The sequence below is a fragment of the Vanessa cardui genome, chromosome 21 (assembly GCF_905220365.1).
Source record: "Vanessa cardui chromosome 21, ilVanCard2.1, whole genome shotgun sequence".
NCBI lineage: Eukaryota > Metazoa > Arthropoda > Insecta > Lepidoptera > Nymphalidae > Vanessa > Vanessa cardui.
The window spans coordinates 5,186,005-5,208,232 of NC_061143.1; the positions used below are offsets into that span (position 1 = coordinate 5,186,005).

Genomic DNA, 22,228 nt, shown 5'->3' on the forward strand with positions numbered 1-22,228 from the left:
AACGCGTGATTAAATTATTTTACTACAAGTAGTCGCCCGCGGCTTCGCTCGTGTTTTAGGGTGGTGGTTGTCATATGTCAGGCAAGAAGTAGCTCATGTCCTTTCTTGGAATTTAAGTTTTTCCATGCCAAATTTCATCAAATTCGGTTCAGCGGCTTGTTCGTGAAGCGACAGATAAACCGACGGACAGAGTTACTTTCACATTTATAATATTAATATATATTAAGTTTTATTAACAGTAGGTATTTATTCCCGTAAATTAATTATGAGATATGTAAACTTATGTGTGGCGTTTCATATAGTTTTGTTACATAGAATAATGATAAGCGCAAGATTATCTGAATATTGTGAACTATATTTAAACCTTATAAGATATTTAAGAAACAACATAATTCTGAGCTGAGAGCTGAGATGGCCCAGTGGTTAGAACGCGTGCATCTTAATCGATGATTTTGGTTTCAAAACCAGGCAAGCACCACTATATATATGTGGTTAATTTGTGTTTATAATTCATCTCGTTCTCGGCGGTGAAGGAAACCTGCATGTGTCTAATTCTTTGGAAATTCTGCCACATTATTATAGTATTATATAAATCAATCTTGTAAATTGACATAAATTGACAATCAAATAAAAGTCCTGTTGTAAACAAATATTTGTGAAAAACGTTTATAAATATTGAAGCTCGATTATTGATCATTTTATTCAAAGTAATCTTTATAATATCTAAATAATTTCGTAAATCGCGCCCTTTTGCGATGTGTGTCACTCGGGATGACAGATGCATAACTACTCAGATAAAATAAATTTACATAAAATATAAATTTAATATTCATTAATATTGTATTATAGATCTGTGTAGACTACATTGATTCTAGAATTTTTAAAATAAAAATCAAGTAATTACCACTAGTTGCTGAAATTAAGTAAATAAATAAATATTATGAATAATTGAATACAAAGCTTGATTAAACATCTGATAAATTTCAAATAAGCATGTAACTAATATGTTAATGAGTCGAGATGGCCCAGTGGTTAGAACGCTGATTGCGGGTTCAAACCCAGGCAAGCACCGCTGATTCATGTGCTTAATTTGTCTTTATAATTCATCTCGTGCTCAGCGGTGAAGGAAAACATCGTGAGGAAACCTGCATGTGACAAATTTCATAGAAATTCTGCCACATGTATATTCCACCAACTTGCTTTGGAACAGCGTGGTGAAATATGTTCTAAACCCTCTCCTTAATGGAAAAGGAGACCTTAGCCCAGCAGTGGGTAATTTACTTTTTTTCACAAAATTCTGGTGATAGCATGATATTGTTAATAGCATTATTTTTTTTATTAATAAATGCTTACATGAATATACACAGAGCACACTATATTCTTGTATTTACAGTGAATAAATAAAATTTTAACAAAAAGAAACACCGACTTCAAACAAAACACTATTTTAAAACAAATGAATATGCACGAAAAAGTAATAAAAATAATTGCGTATTCAACATATTTTTTAGAGTCTTCCTAAGTTAAATGAAATGAAAAATATTAGACTACTTAAAAGTCGATTAACGATTATATCATGTAGTTATAGTTATTGGTATATTTGGAGCCGGTGTCCGATTTTTTGATTTTAAGTGAAGCTGATGTTGACTAACTAATTTTTTTTAATATGGATAGATTAAGCGTTCCGTTTATATGAGTCAGAAACTACTTCGAGGACAATTTCAAAGGAAACTTGCGAATAAAGCAAAAATAGACTTTCGAAAATGCGGATTTAATACGTCACGCGGCGTGAAGTACAAGGATCCCTCGAAAGAGCTGTAATCGAACTCAGCAAAAAAACTTTGAAAAAGACCAACTATATTTCATACATCATATGACATTACATCACATACACAAAATTTGATTAAAGATAGTAAGAAATTCTGCCCCATATCGCACCCTAACTGCGAGCCGTATAGGAGTTCCATCACTACATAGTATAAAACAAAGTCGCTTTCTCTGTCCCTATATCTTTAAATCTACGCAACGGATTTTGATGCAGTTTTTTTTAAAAGATAGTGTGATTCAAGGGGAAGGTTATACATGAACAATATAGTAAAGAAACACTGATCATTTTAGAAGTTTGCGATGTGATGTCGTATATAAACAAATTCTGTAGTATATTTAGTATCAGTATTGCACCCGTGCGAAGCCGGGATGGGTAGCTAGTTGATTATAATATTCGACTATGATAATTACATAAACATAACCACATTACGGAAGGTGACTCAAATATCCAAATAACCTATAAATAAAAGATTCGACCGAGTATCGCTAACGTGCTCCTCAGAATTGTTCCGTTCCCTTCCGTTCCGTCACTTTGTCATGGATCTTGTGCTCAGAACCTTACCAAACTTTCACCAAATTACCCTTGAAGTATATATTTTATAATAAAAAAAGAATTATCAAAATTGGTTAACGTGATTTTCAGTTATTCACCTATTTGTCGCGCATATACATAACGCAAATTTAAGACTTATGTCGTTTTCACATGGATACCATCATCGGAAAAAAAAATAAAAAAAATGGGACCCCACGGGAAGCACTACCTTTCAAACAAAAAAAAAATTATCAAAATCGGTCCACCCAGTGAAAAGTTATGAGGTAACAAACATAAAAAAAAAAAAAAAAAAAAAAAGTACAGACGAATTGATAACCTCCTCCTTTTGGAAGTCGGTTGAAAAATAGTCAGTAATCCTGTCTGGGAACAAAGACTTGATATGCTTGTGGAGGGAGCAAAATTTATTTAATTATTTTCAATTAACTCTAATCAGGATTCGAACTTCACAGCCCAGAATACACATTCCGATAAGCTACTAAAACGACTCCGTTAAATGGCGTCGAAAAAGTTGGGTCTAAATCAAATAGCATTTCCTACTTTTATAATATTAATCAAAAGAAATTTCATTACAAAAACAATCATGGTAAAAAGGATTTAAAACATTTTGTGCGCATAAATTACAACTTTAAATTGAATAAGGCAGATTTTTTCTCATTAAATAAAGAGGTTATTCAGGAAGATTAAACCGTTCCTTCAACAATCAAGAAGTACAGCTCAGAACGAAACTGTAGACGGAATTTGTTCAAGAGACTACTGTTAAAAAGGCGCTTTCATACGAGCACTTTTATCTTTATAATCACAATCCTTTCAAAAGGAGGTTTTTATTGCTTTTTTAGCAATTTGATTATAAAATAACAGTAGGTATTATTTAATTGCATAATATAATATACATAAAGATAATAATAAGGACCATTGTGCATATACAACAATTGTTACGCCAATTTAAATATCTCGTGACGTCATAAACTATGAAACAATGTTGAAACTTTTTAATTGTTTAGATAAAAAGGCAGACAACGGACATCCTTAAAAGGTTAAATATTTAAAGCGATTGGTTTGATTTTCAATTGGCTACCAAAAATAATCTGTCATTATACCATTGACTCGTTTTCACTATAATCGTTATTTATTATAAGGTTTGGACTTTTGCGATTACTGCAAAGAAAACATTGATTAACTGGAAGTTGAAACATTGAGGAACTGGTGGAAGGGCTTTGTGCTAAATCAACTTGCTAGTCACCGTCCTCCCATCGTATATTATACCACCAAACAGCAATACAGGGTACTATTGTATTCTGGCTTGAAGAGTGATTGAACTAACATAACTGCATAAATCCTTATGCAGTTATGCACTATGTACCCACATAGTACTCGAGGTTGATGGCGCATTGGTGATGTTAGTAATGGATAAAAAATCTGACATCACCAGTTGTTCACTATTTTTATACATGAGTTACAAATATTGTTTATTTTAAAATAAATCCAGAAAATATAAGATACCAGGAAAAAAGAAGATAAACTCGAAACATCACGTTTCCGACTTCGCTAAGTCAATGCATCGTATCCGATGCAAGGCATTCGATTATAAATGTAGTAATAAATTTCCGCAGACATTTATACCTTTGCCACATATAAAACGAAAATCTTAGAAAAAGTTTTAAAAAGAATACAGATGATAAAAATGCAGTAAGGAGTTTTTAATAATGATGACGCTTATTGTAATTTGCCATCTATACAAATACTATAAATAAGAAAGTAACTGAACCGATTTAAACAAAATTTGGTTTCGAGATTAATTGAGTTCTGGGGACGATCGTTGGTTACTTTTTTTACTCACTAAAAAGGGATGATTTTTGCGCTATAGTTTTTTTTTTAGTTTGTGCGGTTTAAGGCTACGGCTATATACTAACTAATATATATTTAGACGTGCGCTACGCGACTACTTCTAAATCAAAAAAGTTTTTAGTTTTAATTTTTAGTTGTGATTACGCATTGGTATTATTAAAATGGGTATTGTCTGTATGATCTTTTAATATTATTTACAATTACGTGAAAATTACCTTTTATTACATCATATTTAACAATATTATAAATAATAGTACCCTGTATTGCTGTTTGGTGGTATAATATACGATGGGAGGACGGTGACTAGCAAGTTGATTTAGCACAAAGCCCTTCCACCAGTTCCTCAATGTTTCAACTTCCAGTTAATCAATGTTTTCTTTGCAGTAATCGCAAAAGTCCAAACCTTATAATAAATAACGATTATAGTGAAAACGAGTCAATGGTATAATGACAGATTATTTTTGGTAGCCAATTGAAAATCAAACCAATCGCTTTAAATATTTAACCTTTTAAGGATGTCCGTTGTCTGCCTTTTTATCTAAACAATTAAAAAGTTTCAACATTGTTTCATAGTTTATGACGTCACGAGATATTTAAATTGGCGTAACAATTGTTGTATATGCACAATGGTCTAAATAAAGATAATAATAAGGACCATTGTGCATATACAACAATTGTTACGCCAATTTAAATATCTCGTGACGTCATAAACTATGAAACAATGTTGAAACTTTTTAATTGTTTAGATAAAAAGGCAGACAACGGACATCCTTAAAAGGTTAAATATTTAAAGCGATTGGTTTGATTTTCAATTGGCTACCAAAAATAATCTGTCATTATACCATTGACTCGTTTTCACTATAATCGTTATTTATTATAAGGTTTGGACTTTTGCGATTACTGCAAAGAAAACATTGATTAACTGGAAGTTGAAACATTGAGGAACTGGTGGAAGGGCTTTGTGCTAAATCAACTTGCTAGTCACCGTCCTCCCATCGTATATTATACCACCAAACAGCAATACAGGGTACTATTGTATTCTGGCTTGAAGAGTGATTGAACTAACATAACTGCATAAATCCTTATGCAGTTATGCACTATGTACCCACATAGTACTCGAGGTTGATGGCGCATTGGTGATGTTAGTAATGGATAAAAAATCTGACATCACCAGTTGTTCACTATTTTTATACATGAGTTACAAATATTGTTTATTTTAAAATAAATCCAGAAAATATAAGATACCAGGAAAAAAGAAGATAAACTCGAAACATCACGTTTCCGACTTCGCTAAGTCAATGCATCGTATCCGATGCAAGGCATTCGATTATAAATGTAGTAATAAATTTCCGCAGACATTTATACCTTTGCCACATATAAAACGAAAATCTTAGAAAAAGTTTTAAAAAGAATACAGATGATAAAAATGCAGTAAGGAGTTTTTAATAATGATGACGCTTATTGTAATTTGCCATCTATACAAATACTATAAATAAGAAAGTAACTGAACCGATTTAAACAAAATTTGGTTTCGAGATTAATTGAGTTCTGGGGACGATCGTTGGTTACTTTTTTTACTCACTAAAAAGGGATGATTTTTGCGCTATAGTTTTTTTTTTTAGTTTGTGCGGTTTAAGGCTACGGCTATATACTAACTAATATATATTTAGACGTGCGCTACGCGACTACTTCTAAATCAAAAAAGTTTTTAGTTTTAATTTTTAGTTGTGATTACGCATTGGTATTATTAAAATGGGTATTGTCTGTATGATCTTTTAATATTATTTACAATTACGTGAAAATTACCTTTTATTACATCATATTTAACAATATTATGAACACTTCTCCAAAGCATCTTGTATAAGTTTTAGTTATAATTGTTTATTATTACTTTAAATAATCCGTAAAAAAACCGTACTCGCGGCTTTGCCCGCGTTTATAAAAGTAGGTATATGTATATATATATATATATATATATATATATATATATATATATATATTTATATATGTCCTTCGACAGGGTTTTATTTTGCTTCAGAGTTAATTGCATCAGCTTCGGTTTAATTGTTTTTGGTTTCTAATTTATACTATTGACGATAAAATAACTCAGTAATTTTTATGTACAATATCTATATAGTAATGTTATTGTTTAGTAAAATTAAACATATTCGTTGAATATATATTTTTTTTAATTTAGAATCAGTCCTGTGTGATAAGCCGTAAACGAAAAGATCTGTAGAGCTCTCAAACAAACTCATTTTCAGCATCCTTTGATCATTTTTTAACAAAAAGTAAATACTGATTTTAACCAGATTTCCTCGAGGTACTTTTGAATTACTAGATAAAGATGTGCGTAATTTCGTTACGATAGAGCTAGCAGCCAGAGCTGAGATGGCCCAGTGGTTAGAACGCGTGCATCTTAACAGATGATTGCGGGTTCAAATATCTCAGCAATATATTCAATATCTCAGCAGTGTTAAGTGTACAGTCTGTTACTTTACTTTACTCTTTACTTTATAGCCAGCAAATGCATGATTGAAAAAATACGGTCAATACTGGCCTCATATGATGGTCTGGCTTTTATTTGTCGTTCGACAAAAAAAAATATAGTTTTGATCCTGTAGTTTCTGTTACAATTGGCTTTTAAAAAGCGAATTCGTTTCATTTCATTTGTTTCTGACTAATTTCTTTTGTGTGCGATTTTAGGTAGATAGTTGGTAAAAAAAAAACCCAAAAAGTGTTTGACAAATATATTAAATTTGAGGTTAATATTATGTAGGTATTTACTGCAATAATTTGTTTACTATACATTATTATATCATTTATTATATATATTTAATTTTACATATTGTAACTGAATTGGTGAAAAATAATTTTAATACTTTTATATTCTTTAATAAATGAAAGAATTAAAAGCTGCTATTGTTAGGTATATACTCTTTTTCGCTACGCTATATACTATATAATGATGATATTACTCCAATATGTCATATGTAGGCGGATTAGAAATTGAACCTTCACTTCACACACGTAAGGGTCACCACTGCCCAGAGACATTGATAATGAAAAATATGAATTAATCTTCATGTTATCAATGCGCCACCACCGCCCTGAAAACTTAGATGTTATGTCCCTTGTGCCTGTTACACTGGTATGCTAAATGGTACATTATATGTAATAGTTGTATCAAAAAATCATATTGTTTAATACAGTTGTGACAATGTCTGCCTTCAACGGTATCATATGAATACGGTACAGTTCCTGGTAGCAAAAATCCGTTGCGCGTTTTTTTAACGTCAAGGGTATTATTACCTACTTTTATTTTTATTATTATTCGCGCTTAAGAGCCGAGATGGCCCAGTTGCTTGAAGGTAAGCACCAATGATTTTACGATTGTTAGTTAATTTATAATCCACGTTTCGTTTTTATGGAATGTGTTAATGAAATGCTGCCTACACGGATATCTACCAGTAAGCATTGCAGTGTGTGGAATAAGACCTAAAATTTCGTCATCGTTTCAACACACAGACGCGTCACTATATACAATATACATACATTATCGTGAGTTTTATATTATTGTGTTATAATAAAGTAAAACAAAAGTGGCAGTGGGCTGGTCATATTTGTCGTAGAACCGACAACCGTTGGGGAAAACGTGTTCTAGAGTGGAGACCGCGTCTCGGCAAACGTAGTGTAGGACGTCCTCAGGCACGGTGGAGTTACGATATACGCAAGGCGGCAGGCAGGATCTGGATGCGAGTAGCCGGAGAAAGACCACAGTAGCGTGCGCTTGGAGAGGCCTATATCCAGCAGTGGACAAAAACGGGCTGATGATGATGATGATGATGATGAAAGTAAAACAGACATACAACCTTATACCATCAACACATAATAATATATTAACTAAAACATTTAGATGTAACACCTGGAAGCAAGTTCAGAACATTTGATACACTTAAAACCTTAAAAAAGCTACGATGAACTATAGCATTAAAATAATCATGAAACTGTCAATTGGCCCTATGATTGGATAAAAAGGATATTAACTGATGGCAGCGCATTTAAATTACGGAAAGCGCCGCTGAAATTTGACGTGTTTTTAATTTATTTCATCCGTCATAGTTAGGAATATATCGTTAGGAAACCTGCATATATTGGATGAAATTAGGTCGAACCAGCGCCAAGCTTTCTCCTCAAGGGGACCTTAGACCAGTAATGGAGCCTTTTTTAATATAATATTCAAAGTATACTTATCTACAATAGGGAAAATTTTCTTTTAATAATCTAAGGTATAAGGAGGTATATCGAGGATAAAAATTTTGGTATATGGTTGATGAAAAATTTACGAATGCATGGTACCCCAACGACTTTGAGTACCATCCTACCATTGGTAAAAAATATATACTTTTAGAAATAATTGATTGAAAGATGTTTTTTTAAACTACGCAGTTCATTCATTTCAATGAAGCTTTGGTCTTTCCATTGGAAATGAGACTATCAAATCGATACAACTCTCTGACACATGCTATTAGCATACGGTTTTGCAAAACTTTAGTGTTGCCAAAATTTGTTGCTTCTGTTAAATAAAGTTTTCACTTCAATGTTTTGAATTTTGCAAGCATTTTGTATATTTACCTTATTTTTGGATTCAATCCATGTGGAGATCGATACATTTTAATTAAACCTAACAGAGTTGATAGCTTACGTCCTAAGTCAACATTTGCTACTATTATGTAAGGGATAAGAAGGTACTGGTTGATAGTCAAAGTACTCACATTGTAATGCTTATGTGTATTTTATAAAATAATAGGCGTACATATATATACATATACGACTCGATGACCTCCGTGGTCGAGTGGTCTGTACGCCGGTTTTCATGGGTACGCCACTCCCGGGTTCGATTCCCGGCCGAGTCAATGTAGATTATCATTAGTTTTCTATGTTGTCTTGGGTCTGGGTGTTTGTGTTACCGTCGTTACTTTTGATTTTCCATAACACAAGTGCTTTAGCTACTTACATTGGGATCAGAGTAATGTATGTGATGTTGTCTCATATTTATTTATTTATATTCATATTTATATATACATATACAGACATATGTTAGGCAACATAAGTAAAGTATGTCCTTTCTTTGAGTTCAAGTTTGCTTCATACCAAATATCATCAAATTCGGTTCGGCAGACAGACAGAGTTACGATCACATTTATTTTAATATAAACTAGACTAACATATATATTTTATTACTGATACTATGTGAGTTAATAATAAAGTGTAAATCTTGTCTTGGGAGTAAATTTATACAAAAATAAACCTGAATGGCTACGATAGATACCGATCAAATATTCTATTCTTCAAACAGAAATACTAAGTACTATTGTATTCCGGTTTCTGACAGCATTATTGGTATGGGCGGTGGTGATACCTCATCATCAAGTGTCACAATTGTTTTTCTGCGAACCAATTACATTAAAATACACTACACAGTATTATATAAAAAAACTTATTAGATACATTATTATATTAAAGTGCATATATTAAATTGTATATGTAATGTTGGAACTTGTAGTATGTCAAGCATAAACATGTACAGCCCATAAATTTCTCACTGCTTCTCTTCCTTTGTAGAGAAGTTTAGGAGAACATTCCACCACACTGCTCCAGTGATGGATTCACACGTGGCACAATTTCGTTGACACATCGTGTTTCCTCACGATGCTTTCCTTCACCGTCGAGCACGAGATTAAGCAAATGATAAAGCAGTGATCGCCTGGATTTGAACCCGCATTCATCTGCTATGGTGGTGTCACGCATATTTATTAAATTAATATTCTTACCTCGGTTATTCTAGAGTGTATACTCAATTTAATAACGAAGAAATAAACAGGTACAGCTTTTGTTTCATTACCCGGTGCACATCCGGTTACAGAGGACCAACAACAAACACAATTTGAAAAAGGGTTTGATTTATTCGCATAGCTTGCATGTATAGAATTAAATATAAGCCTTAAAAACGAGGTTTTTTTTTAAACTGCTTTAAATAAAGTATGTGGGAAGTAAATGGAAAATATAGATATAGTATACGCCATATCAATACTAAAACTCCAAGTTATTAATATTATGTATGCCTAGATCTTTAAAATTGTACATAATTTAAGAGGAAGGTTTATGTATAACACATCTACAATATAGCAGAGAAACTCGTATATTTTAGTTTCTAAAATGACTGAAAAACTGTAAACGTTGTAAGACATTCTATAGTATACTAGCGACCCGTCCGTTTTTCTTTTCTATACTGTCCACGTATTATACACTAAAACCTTCCTCTCGAATTACTCCATCTATTAAAAAAACCGCATTAGAATTAATTGCGTAGTTTTAAAGATTTAAGCATACATAGATATATAAGAACAAAGAAGGCTTTCTTTTATACTATGTAATGATTTTCAGTATAAGTATTGCACCCGTGTGAAACCGGGGCGGGTCGCTAGTTAATTAATAAAATAATGTTATGGAATATTGCAATTTTGAAACTATACGCTGTAATTTAGTTAAAGTTCTGTGTCAATTTGATTATAAGTTTTGTGGCGTGAATCCTGACTAACAAACGAACAAACTTCATCCTTCGTTTCATATTTATACGCTGAAAATATCACCCGTTGGTTTCGGTTCGATGTAAACAAAAGTTAATATTATTTGTTGTTCATAATTTTGTCATTAATTCCATTTTACTATTTAAAGTCCAAGTCAAAAATCTTTATTCAATATAGAAGTGATTACAGGCACAACTATAAGTCATTTAATAAGAATTTAATTGAAGTGTTTATACTTGCTTATTGATCGTCAAAAATCTACCACCAGTTCGGTATTTGACAACACGGACCTGACAAGAACCGGCGAAAGAAACTAATAAAAATATAATATAATGTTAATAATTAAATAAACTGATAAAAAATTAATTAATTATATATTATGATAATTAATTTGATGATGAAAGTGTATAAAATAATACAACACGGTAAGGTTAATTATTATTACTGAAACATAATTATTTATATATAATATATATTACAAAATGAACGCAACAATGATCTTTACAGAAATATTTCAAACTTAATAACCTTTGTATACATTTCTAGCTATGTATATAAAGGAATTGCATGTTTATATGTAAAGTAAAGTAACGTAACAGCCTGTAAATTTCCCATTGCTGGGATAAGGCCTCCTCTTCCATTAAGGAGGGGGTTTGGAACATATTCCACCACGCTGTTCCAATGCGGGCTGGTGGAATGCACATGTGGCAGAATTTCGATGAAATTAGACACATGCAGATTTCCTCACGATGTTTTCCTTTACCGTCGAGCACGAGATGAATTATAAACACAAATTATGCATACATATATATAGTGGTGGCTGCCTGGGTCTGATCATCGGTTAAGATTCACGTGTTCTAACCGCTGGGCCATCACACTTCTTCCTATAAGTAATGTGAAATACTTATCAAAACAAACCAAATCCAAATATACTCCATTCAAGTTAGCTCTGACAAGCACTTTAGAATCGTTATTTAACAACTATATTAAGTGAAGAAAGTAGAATCTACAGAGAAGAACCTGCAAGAAACTCAGTAGTTATTCTTTTTCAACATTTAAAAGTACAAAGTCATGTTAGTTAAATACAATTAGATGCGTATGTACTATAGATATATATTACATAATTATGTGTTGTAGTGGTTAGGTTATATAATTATATATCTTGTTCTTGTAATTACACGCTGACTATTGAAATGAGCATAGCGATATCAATTATTAATTAATAGGGATAGGATATCTGATGATTGGCTGCTGAATGCGCTCTGGTATTCACCCAGCATGAATGATTGGTGAATTATATCTCCATAGAACACGAAACCCTATCAGCTGCTATATATATTTATGTCAGTATAATTACTCTTCCCTGTAACTTTAATCTTAAAACGCCTGAGGCTGCTTGTAAGAGATTCCTATTAGTGATAAGCTCTTAAAAATAAACCTTTGCATGCAATTTTATTTTCATTTTTAGCTACGTAAAAATCTCTACTTATTTCTTATTGAAAGCAATTAATCTTTCATCAATCTATCTATCATAATAATAATAGCCTTTTCAGATTCAGATCAATTAATAAGTTATAATAAATTTGAATTTAAAAAACGAATACTAACACAACTAAATAAAGTATTTAGATTAATAACTGTTTCTTGGTTATCTTTTGTAGATTTGTTTGCCAGTCGGCAAAGGCCTCCTTCAACCTATTCCATTCTCCCTTCTCGCTCCGTTCCACATGATTTCCTGCTACTTGTCTGATGTCGGCATCCCACCTTCTCTGCGCTCTACCTCTTTTCCTTTTGCCTTCTCTGGGATACCATCGTGTCACTCTTTTGCTCCATTTATCGTGTCCTCTCATCAAGTGGCCAGCCCATCTCCATTTAAGTCTCTTGACTTAAATTGTTACATCTGTAGTTTTTGTTTTCTTTATGATCACACAGTTTTGCAATTTGTCCGACCGTTTCACATTTAAAATACTCCTTTCCATTGCATCTATCGATAAAAGTCATTAATAGTAAATGCTTTCTTTTATCATATGAAATATTTTAAGGAAATTAATATTGTTTTTATAAGTGAATGTTAGAAAGCAACCAAATAGGTTTGTCTTGAATAAATTACAAACTCAGTTACCCTTCTTATCGCGGTTGTATATTTTGTGGTGGACGATACATTAGTCACGAACCGCGTCGGATAAAGTATAATGCGGACAATCTGACTCTCTATTTATCGTGTTGCGTTTGTTTTGCCATCAAGTGAATGCACCTGCATTTTAAATTTAGAATTACATTGAAATAAAATTATCTAAGTTATATCTCAGCCGAGATGACCCACTGATTAGAAACGCGTGCTCATCTTAACCTTAAATTTTCATGTGCTTAATTTGTGTTTATAATTCACCTCGTGCTCGTTGGTTAAGAACGACATCGTGAGAAAACCTGCTTGTGTCTAATTTCAACGAAATTTTGCCACGTGTGTATCTACCAACCCATATAGGAGCAGCGGGGTTGAAGCATATTCCCTTCAAACCTTCAAATCCTTGGTGGTAGGGCTTTGTTTCTTGGTGGTAGGGCTTTGTGTAAGCCCGTCTGGGTAGGTACCACCCACTCATCAGTTATTCTACCGCCAAATAACAGTACTCAGTATTGTTGTGTTCCAGTTAGAAGGGTGAGTGAGCCAGTGTAACTACAGGCACAAGGGACATAACATCTAAGTTCCCAAGGTTGGTGGCACATTGACGATGTAATGAATAGTTAATTTTTCTTACAGCTTCATTGTATATGGTCGATGGTGACAACTTATCATCAGGTGGCCATATGGGCCAACCTTTACCATAAAAAAAAAAAACATTCTCCTTAAAAGAGAGAAGAGGTCTGAGCCCAGCTGTGGGAAATTTGTGCTGTTACTGTAGTGTACCTACTATTCTACTTTAAGTTATACCTCTTTTATTAACATAAGAATTAACAACATTAAAGGAAAAGAGACCGCACAGATTCTCCAATCAAATCACCACACCGCTTAACTACGCCCGCTCCAAAGAAGGTTAGTAAAACAAACATGCTGGATTATGTGGCGAGAAGCAGATCCACGTCACTATCACTGCCAACAACTTCAAAAAACCACCAATAGACATCGACAACCGGAAACGAAAACGAAAACAAACTAACAAAACGTACCTACCGAACGAAACAACCAGAGCAACCACCCCAAGACGGCCGGTCACCGCGGGGAAAAGCGACCACTACCCTCCAAACAATTTAACATCTACAATAGATAAATTTGAAAACGAGAAATTTAATCGGAAACGAGTATACCACATAGCAACGTATAATACACTTTCTTTGAGATCAGAAGAGAACCTACAAGAATTAACACATGCTATTCAACATATTAAATGGGATATTATTGGCTTAAGTGAAGTAAGAAGAAACAGCGAGGCAATTGAAGAGTACAATCAATTCATATTATACTACATAGGAGAAACACCAGGAAGACACGGAGTAGGATTCTTAATAAAGAAAGAGCTGGCGAGCTTTATAGAAGAAATAGTCGGCATTTCGGAAAGAATTGCTGTATTGAATATAACAATACCCCCTAAGAAAGAAAGATGGTCTATTGTCCAAATATACTCCCCGACAGAGCAATCTACCGTTTCTGAGATAGATTCCTTCTACTCGTGCCTTAATAGTGCTATCAAAAAATATACGCACAAAAACTGCATAGTAATGGGGGACTTTAACGCTCAAGTTGGTTCTCCACGGAATGGAGAAGATATCGTACTGGGCCCTCATAGTAAAGGCAAAAGGACAAGGAATGGGCAAAAGCTGATGGAATTCGCTTTCGAAAATAATCTGAAAATACTAAACAGTAAATTCAAAAAAAGGGCATCAAGGAAATGGACATGGATATCACCGGACGGACGGTATAGGAATGAAATAGATTATATTCTTACGAACCAAAGTAATTCTTTTGATGATTGCAGTACCATCGCTAACCTCAACTTTAATAGCAACCACAGAATGCTCCGAGCATATCTCAACATAGCATACAAATCAAAATTAAGACGGCCCTTCAAAATAAAATCTCAAACTCCAAACAATGCAGCATCGATAGCCACCATCACAAAAAAACTTAACTCTCTGCAGGAAACATCTATTCAATACCTAAACACTCAACAAAAATATAATGCACTACACGAAATACTAACAACAAAATCAGAGAATAACAAGGGCGAACCAAACGAGAAGAAAAACTTGTCTCATAAAACTAATAAACTTCTAGAAAAAAGGTTGAATTTGATTAATATTACAAACAAAACAAAAAGTATTAGGGAAGAAATAAGCAAAGTAAGTAAAGAAATAAAAACACAAATTAATAAAGACAGAGAACGCCTTAGACGTGTGGTTTTTGAGAAACATATCATCAAGACTGGAGGCATCAAGAGAGCTGTTAAGCTGTTAAAGGATAAGAAAAACTGGATACCCAAAATGAAAAACCAATATTCTATGGATAAGACTAAAAGACCAGATATATTGTCAATAGCTACTAAATTCTACGAAGACTTATATTCCAGGAAAAATAACCTAGACGAAACCGATCTAACTAGTAGCGACGGTGTGCCACCTATCCTAGAAGAAGAAATAATCAAAGCCATTGAAACACAGCAAACAGACAAAGCCCCTGGACCCGACCACATCAGCAATGAACTACTAATCAACTGTAAGAAAGTTGTTGCACCTATACTAAAAGTTATTTATAACGACATACTACAAACCGAAACAATACCATCTCAGTGGAAGAATTCCACAATAATACTTCTCCATAAAAAGGGTGATATTAGTCAAATAAATAACTATAGACCTATCAGCCTAATATCCAATATATACAAAGTATTTGCAAAGGTTGTTCTCCGCCGAATAACTAGAACTCTAGACGAGAACCAACCTAGAGAACAAGCCGGATTTAGGGCGGGGTTCTCAACACTAGACCACATACACGTTGTAAGGCAAGTCTTTGAAAAGAATAGAGAATATAATGTACCATTCTATTGTTGCTTCATAGATTACAACAAGGCTTTCGATTCAATTGAACATGAAAGCATCTGGTTAAGCCTAAAAAACCAAGGAGTTGAATATAAATACATAAGAATTCTGAAAAATATATACACAAACAGTACAGCTAAAATAAAGTTAGAAAAACAGGGAAAAGAAATAAAAATTAACAGAGGCGTACGCCAAGGAGACCCCCTATCTCCCAAATTATTTACTGCGGTTTTAGAAAACGTCTTTCGTAAAGTTAAATGGGACCACTATGGGTTAAACATAAATGGAGAACAGCTTACCCACCTACGATTTGCTGACGATATAATTATATTCGCTGTATCAAGTGCCCATCTCCAAAATATGCTAACGGACCTGGATATAGAAAGCCGCAGAGTTGGTTTAACTATGAATACCTTTAAAACCAAAGTATTGACAAACGCGACCGAAGACCCTATTGTATTAAATGGTGAACCCATCGAATATGTAAAAGAGTACACTTACTTAGGCCAACTCATCTCATCAACTAATTCAATGTCAAAAGAAATAGACACAAGAATAGGTAACGCATGGAAAAGTTATTGGAGACTAAAAGAAGTTATGAAAAATAAAGAAACTAAGATGTTTGTAAAGAAGAAGCTATATAATACCTGTGTGCTGCCAGTACTCACTTATGGCTGTCAAACTTGGGCACTCACCAAAGCGCAAAATGAAAAAATTAAGACATGCCAAACAGCTATGGAGAGGAGCATGTTGAATGTCAGGAAAAGTGACAGAATACAAAACAGAACCATTAGAAAGCGCACGAAAGTAGACGACGTAATTACTAGAATTCGGAAACTCAAGTGGAAATGGGCAGGTCATATAATAAGAGGTACTGAGAAATGGAACAAAACTTTGGTTTTCTGGTATCCCAGAAACGCTAAAAGGAAACGCGGAAGACCGTTTCGAAGGTGGGAAGATGAAATAAAAGCAACAGCTGGGAATACATGGACTAGGACCGCACTAAATAAAATAGAATGGAAAGGAATGGAGGAGGCCTTTGCCAAATTTGGCTAACAGACTAAGTTGTCGATGTCAAGTCACTAGAGTGATAATTTAAGCAATGTAAAATGTAGCAAAATGTGTCTGAATAAAGGCTTATTTATTTATTTATTTATAAATGCTTAAAGATATATATACAAATATGAAATTAAATATATAAATATTAAATTTATATATACCTCTTTTGTCGCATTATGAGAATATAAAAGTAATTTTTGTGATGCGCACGCACAGTGTGAGATGAATAATGCATGATGAAGATACTCGGTGAACTGTTAATTGTCAAGTCGCTCATGATATACAACTTCACACCGTCAGTATTATTTGTTTTTAATTATTTGCATGTAATTAAGCAATAATATATTACTAGATTGGATTGGATTGGATATCGTCACTGTTCACACGGCCAGTAATAATTTTCCACTCTTCAAAATACACTCTTCAAAACAGGGCCATGGCCGATCTTCTACTTGCAGCCTCTTTCCCATAATCACTGAGACAAATTCGGCTTACGCAATTAATTTATTTAAGATTTGAAGATAAAAACTCCGAACAACTTCTTAAGCGAGTACTTAAGTACGCCCACCTTGTTATTTAAATAATTTTAATTCTCTTTTACGTTAATAATAACACATTACGCTAAAAATAATTATATATTTTGATATTTAAGGTTATTATAAAAATCTCCAATTTTGACGATTTCCTGTTCGATTCGTGATTTGACTAATATGTGTGTTTCTATTAGAAACTAATTCGTTTTGAGTAGTACTAATAAGGTGTATTCTACTCAGCTCACGGGACAAAGGCAACATTTCAATAACAATAAAATCCTGTAAATTTCTCACTTCTGGGCTTAGACCTCCTCTACCTTTGAGGAGAAGGTTTTTAACATATTCCACCACACTGTTCCAATGCGGGTTCCTCGGTAGTATAGTGGTATGTATCGCTAGTACTATTTGGTTTTACAAATATTTTAAAAGTTACATATGATATTGTATATTCAACCTAAATGTTCTTTCATGGGCTAAAAGATTTTTGTTCTGAAATATTTCATAAATTCACAAAAAACTGGTAAATCTAATCAGAATTTTAAAAGCATCATCGCGATGTTCATAGTGTGAACTAACTAAATCGAAACAAAGCGATTTTTTTTATAAATATTTATAAGCAAATATTATTAAAATGTAACAAATTTTATTCTCCCAATAGCTGCACGCGGTTTTTTGTGTTAAAATATTGTAAAATATTTATGTTGGGAGCTGATGAAAACTGCGTGAACACGACTTGGAATATTTACATTGTTCATTCGAACCTAGCTGAAATGGCCCAGTGGTTAGAACGCGTGCATCTTAACCGATGATTGCGGGTTCAAACCCAGGCAGGCACCACTTTATATATGTGCTTAATTTGTGGTATAATTCATCTCGTGATCGGCGGTGAAGGAAAACATCGTGAGGAAACCTGCATGTGTCTAATTTCATCGAAATTCTGCCACATGTGCATTCCACCAACCCGCATTGGAACAGCGTGGTGGAATATGTTCCAAGCCCTCTCCTTAATGGAAGAGGAGGCCTTATCTCAGCAGTGGGAAAATTACAGGCTGTTACTTTACTTTACTTTTATTCGAACCTTGCTACTTAACGTTTATCTGAATATTTAACTCTTCTAAATATAATTCACATATTTCGATGAAAATAGTTCGTTTCTTTTTATATAAGATTTATACATCTTGAATTGCTATTATTTAGGATTCTGAAGCTAAATTTATTGAAAAAAGAAAAAGAATAAATATTTAAGAGTTTTTTAAATAATTTCATATCAAAACCAAAGTACAAATTTATCATCATCATCATCAAAAGCCTGCAAATTTCCCACTGCTGGACTAAGGCTTCTTATCACTTTTGAGGAGAAAGTTTGGAGAATATCCACCTTGCTCCTATGCGGGTTGGTGGATTCACGTGAGTCACAATCTGATTGAAATTAGACACATGTAAGTTTCCTCATGATGTTTTCCTTCTCCGCCGAACACGAGATGGATTATAAAAACAAATTAAGCACGTGCTCTCATCTAATAACATAACCTTAATATCAAAATGAAACACCAATACATTTATTAAACCAAGCTTACATTGCTACCACAAATCGTGTTGACAACAGCTACCGTCCCGTAGAAAACCAACAAGCAAAATGCTCTTTAGTCAGGAGTACCTACGCCGTATTATATAAAGTTTTTTTTAATAGAAATAAAAAAATAAAATAGCTACTTTGTATAGTGAATTATAATTGCTGATTATATCTCAGATAGGGTTAATGACATGTGTTTGTTGGCCAAGATTCTTTGTAAAAAGAATACACTGTATATATCCCGCTGCTGGGCAGGCTTCCTGAAGGTTTGGAGCGTAATTCACCACATTGCTTTTCATTAGCGTTGATCATGAACTTCACTTAATTATAAACACAAATTGAGAACATTAATTCAGTGGTGTTAATCCGGTCTCGAACCCGCAATCTTTGGTTAATATTCCCGTGTTCTAAATTCTCAGTAGCACCTCGAAGTTTCCAAGTTACTGTTTACACTTTCGTGCCTCGGAAATTACGTAACGTCGATGCTGTGCCTTAACTCTTCCGGGTCGCTTTTGATTTAACTTCCCATCGGTTTGCGAGAGTGTGGGATACAGTTTGTTATTGTCTTTTGTTATAGTTTAGGTAAGATGGATAAGGGCCTGTTGATAATTGCTCATATTCCTTTCACCGTCAATGCGCTGCCCACCTTAGGGGCTATATCTTGAGTCTTTAGTTGCACGGAATCACTCACCCTTCAAAGGGAATCAAAAAAATACTGAGTATTGTTGTTCGAGGGTAGGTCTAATGAATGAATATTAGGTTGGGGAAAAAGTCTTTTCGCATATAGTATGTATGAACTTGTAATAAAATCTCTTTGGCTATTCCATTTGTATCTGGCTGGTTTTGGTATCATTAAAAAGTTCTAATTTTAAAGAAGGCACTTCCAAATTCAAATTATGAATTTGTGTGATTTTCATTTGTTTTTGTTGTTGTTAAAATGAGTGAATCTAAAGCAGAAATTCGATACATTTTAAAATTTTAGTATAAAAAAGGTAAAAATGCAACTCAAGCCGCGAAAAAAATTTGTGATGTTTATGGACCTAATGCAGTATCTGTGAGAGTAGCGCAAGTTTGGTTTAAGCGTTTTCAAGCCGGAAATTTTGACATCAAAGATGCATCTCGCTCTGGTCGCCCTGTTACGGACAAAATTGATGCCATTTTTGAAAAAGTGGAGCAAGATCGGCATATTAGTAGTTACGATGTAGCTGAAGAACTGGCAATTGACCACAAAACGGTTTTGACTCATTTGAATAAAGCTGGGTACACAAAAAAGCTCGATATATGGGTGCCTCATGAACTCACTGAAAGAAACCTAATGAACCGTGTACTCATTTGTGATTCTTTATTACGACGTAATGAAACCGAACCATTTTTGAAGAAGCTGATAACTGGTGATGAAAAGTGGATCACATACGACAAGAACGTGCGAAAAAGATCGTGGTCAAAGGCCGGTCAAGCTTCACAGACTGTGGCAAAACCCGGATTAACTCGCAACAAGGTAATGCTGTGTGTATGGTGGGATTGGAAGGGCATCATTCATTATGAGCTGTTACCGCCCGGCAGGACCATCGATTCAGAACTGTATTGCGAACAATTGATGAGATTGAAGCAAGAAATTGAGAGAAAGCGGCCAGAATTGATCAACAGAAGGGGTGTGGTTTTTCACCATGACAACGCTAGACCTCACACATCTTTAGCCACTCAACAAAAATTACGAGAGTTTGGCTGGGAGGTATTAATGCATCCGCCGTATAGTCCTGACCTTGCACCTTCAGATTTTCATTTCTTTCGGTCTCTGCAGAATTCCTTAGGCAGTGTCAGGTTAACATCACGAGAGGACTGCCAAAACCACTTGTCGCAGGTTTTCGATCAGAAGCCCCAAAATTTTTACAGCAATGGGATCATGTCACTACCAACAAGATGGCAAAAAGTTATGGAACAAAATGGCACCTACATACTTTAGTCAAAATAAACTAAGCACGAAGTCGCGGGCCAGCTAGTTTATTAATATATACGGGGTTCATTGTGTTGCGTAGAGCATTTCAATTATTTTTCATGAAAGGCTTCAGGCTTAATTAACCGAGTCGCCATTGTTTAGTCTGTTATGTTGCCTGCCTTTCGTTATTGCGTGTGAACACGTTGATAAGAGTCGAAATCTGTCATACATCGAGAGCTGTTTGCTCCTAAAACAATTTGAGAGCTTGTCAAAAAAGGTATTTCTATTTTTATCGTACAACTAGTGATGTGAGATTCTTGTTATCGATTCTTTAGCTTATAAATGTACAAAACATACAGTTATGTTTTTTATAAGTAGAGTAAATAACAAGTCCTGTATATTCCAACTATGTCTAGTATCGGAATATACTACGTAAACAGAAAATCTATTCTTTAAAAAACGCGTTTCATACGTCTATTCTAGTAAAGATAAATATTGACTCGATAGGTACTCTTTGCTGTTTTCTATTACATACTTTGGATCATTATAAATTGTTAATAAAAAACAAAATATTTAATAAATAATTATCTATGTAATTGAACGTTATACTATGTATATACATAATAGGTTGGGGAAAAAGTTTCTTCGTATTTTATATGAAAATTCAAAAAGTTTTTTTTATAGTTTATTTTGACTAAAGTATGTAGGTGCCATTTTGTTCCATAACTTTTTGCCATCTTGTTGGTAGTGACATGATCCCATTGCTGTAAAAATTTTGGGGCTTCTGATCGAAAAACTGCGACAAGTGGTTTTGGCAGTCCTCTCGTGATGTTAACCTGACACTGCCTAAGGAATTCTGCAGAGACCGAAAGAAATGAAAATCTGAAGGTGCAAGGTCAGGACTATACGGCGGATGCATTAATACCTCCCAGCCAAACTCTCGTAATTTTTGTTGAGTGGCTAAAGATGTGTGAGGTCTAGCGTTGTCATGGTGAAAAACCACACCCCTTCTGTTGATCAATTCTGGCCGCTTTCTCTCAATTTCTTGCTTCAATCTCATCAATTGTTCGCAATACAGTTCTGAATCGATGGTCCTGCCGGGTGGTAACAGCTCATAATGAATGATGCCCTTCCAATCCCACCATACACACAGCATTACCTTGTTGCGAGTTAATCCGGGTTTTGCCACAGTCTGTGAAGCTTGACCGGCCTTTGACCACGATCTTTTTCGCACGTTCTTGTCGTATGTGATCCACTTTACATCACCAGTTATCAGCTTCT

The 22,228-nt window shown here is 34.0% G+C and overlaps 1 protein-coding gene across 1 annotated transcript in view; it reads left to right on the forward strand.

The window, feature by feature from the left end:
• The window catches only part of LOC124539089, a 113,976-nt gene that overhangs the window by 27,085 nt on the left and 64,663 nt on the right, over nucleotides 1-22,228 (forward strand). Inside the window, exon 3 of the mRNA XM_047116411.1 lies at nucleotides 13,885-15,809. Within this exon, the coding sequence (XP_046972367.1) occupies nucleotides 13,885-15,809 (1,925 nt within the window). The remainder of the gene's footprint in view (nucleotides 1-13,884; nucleotides 15,810-22,228) is intronic.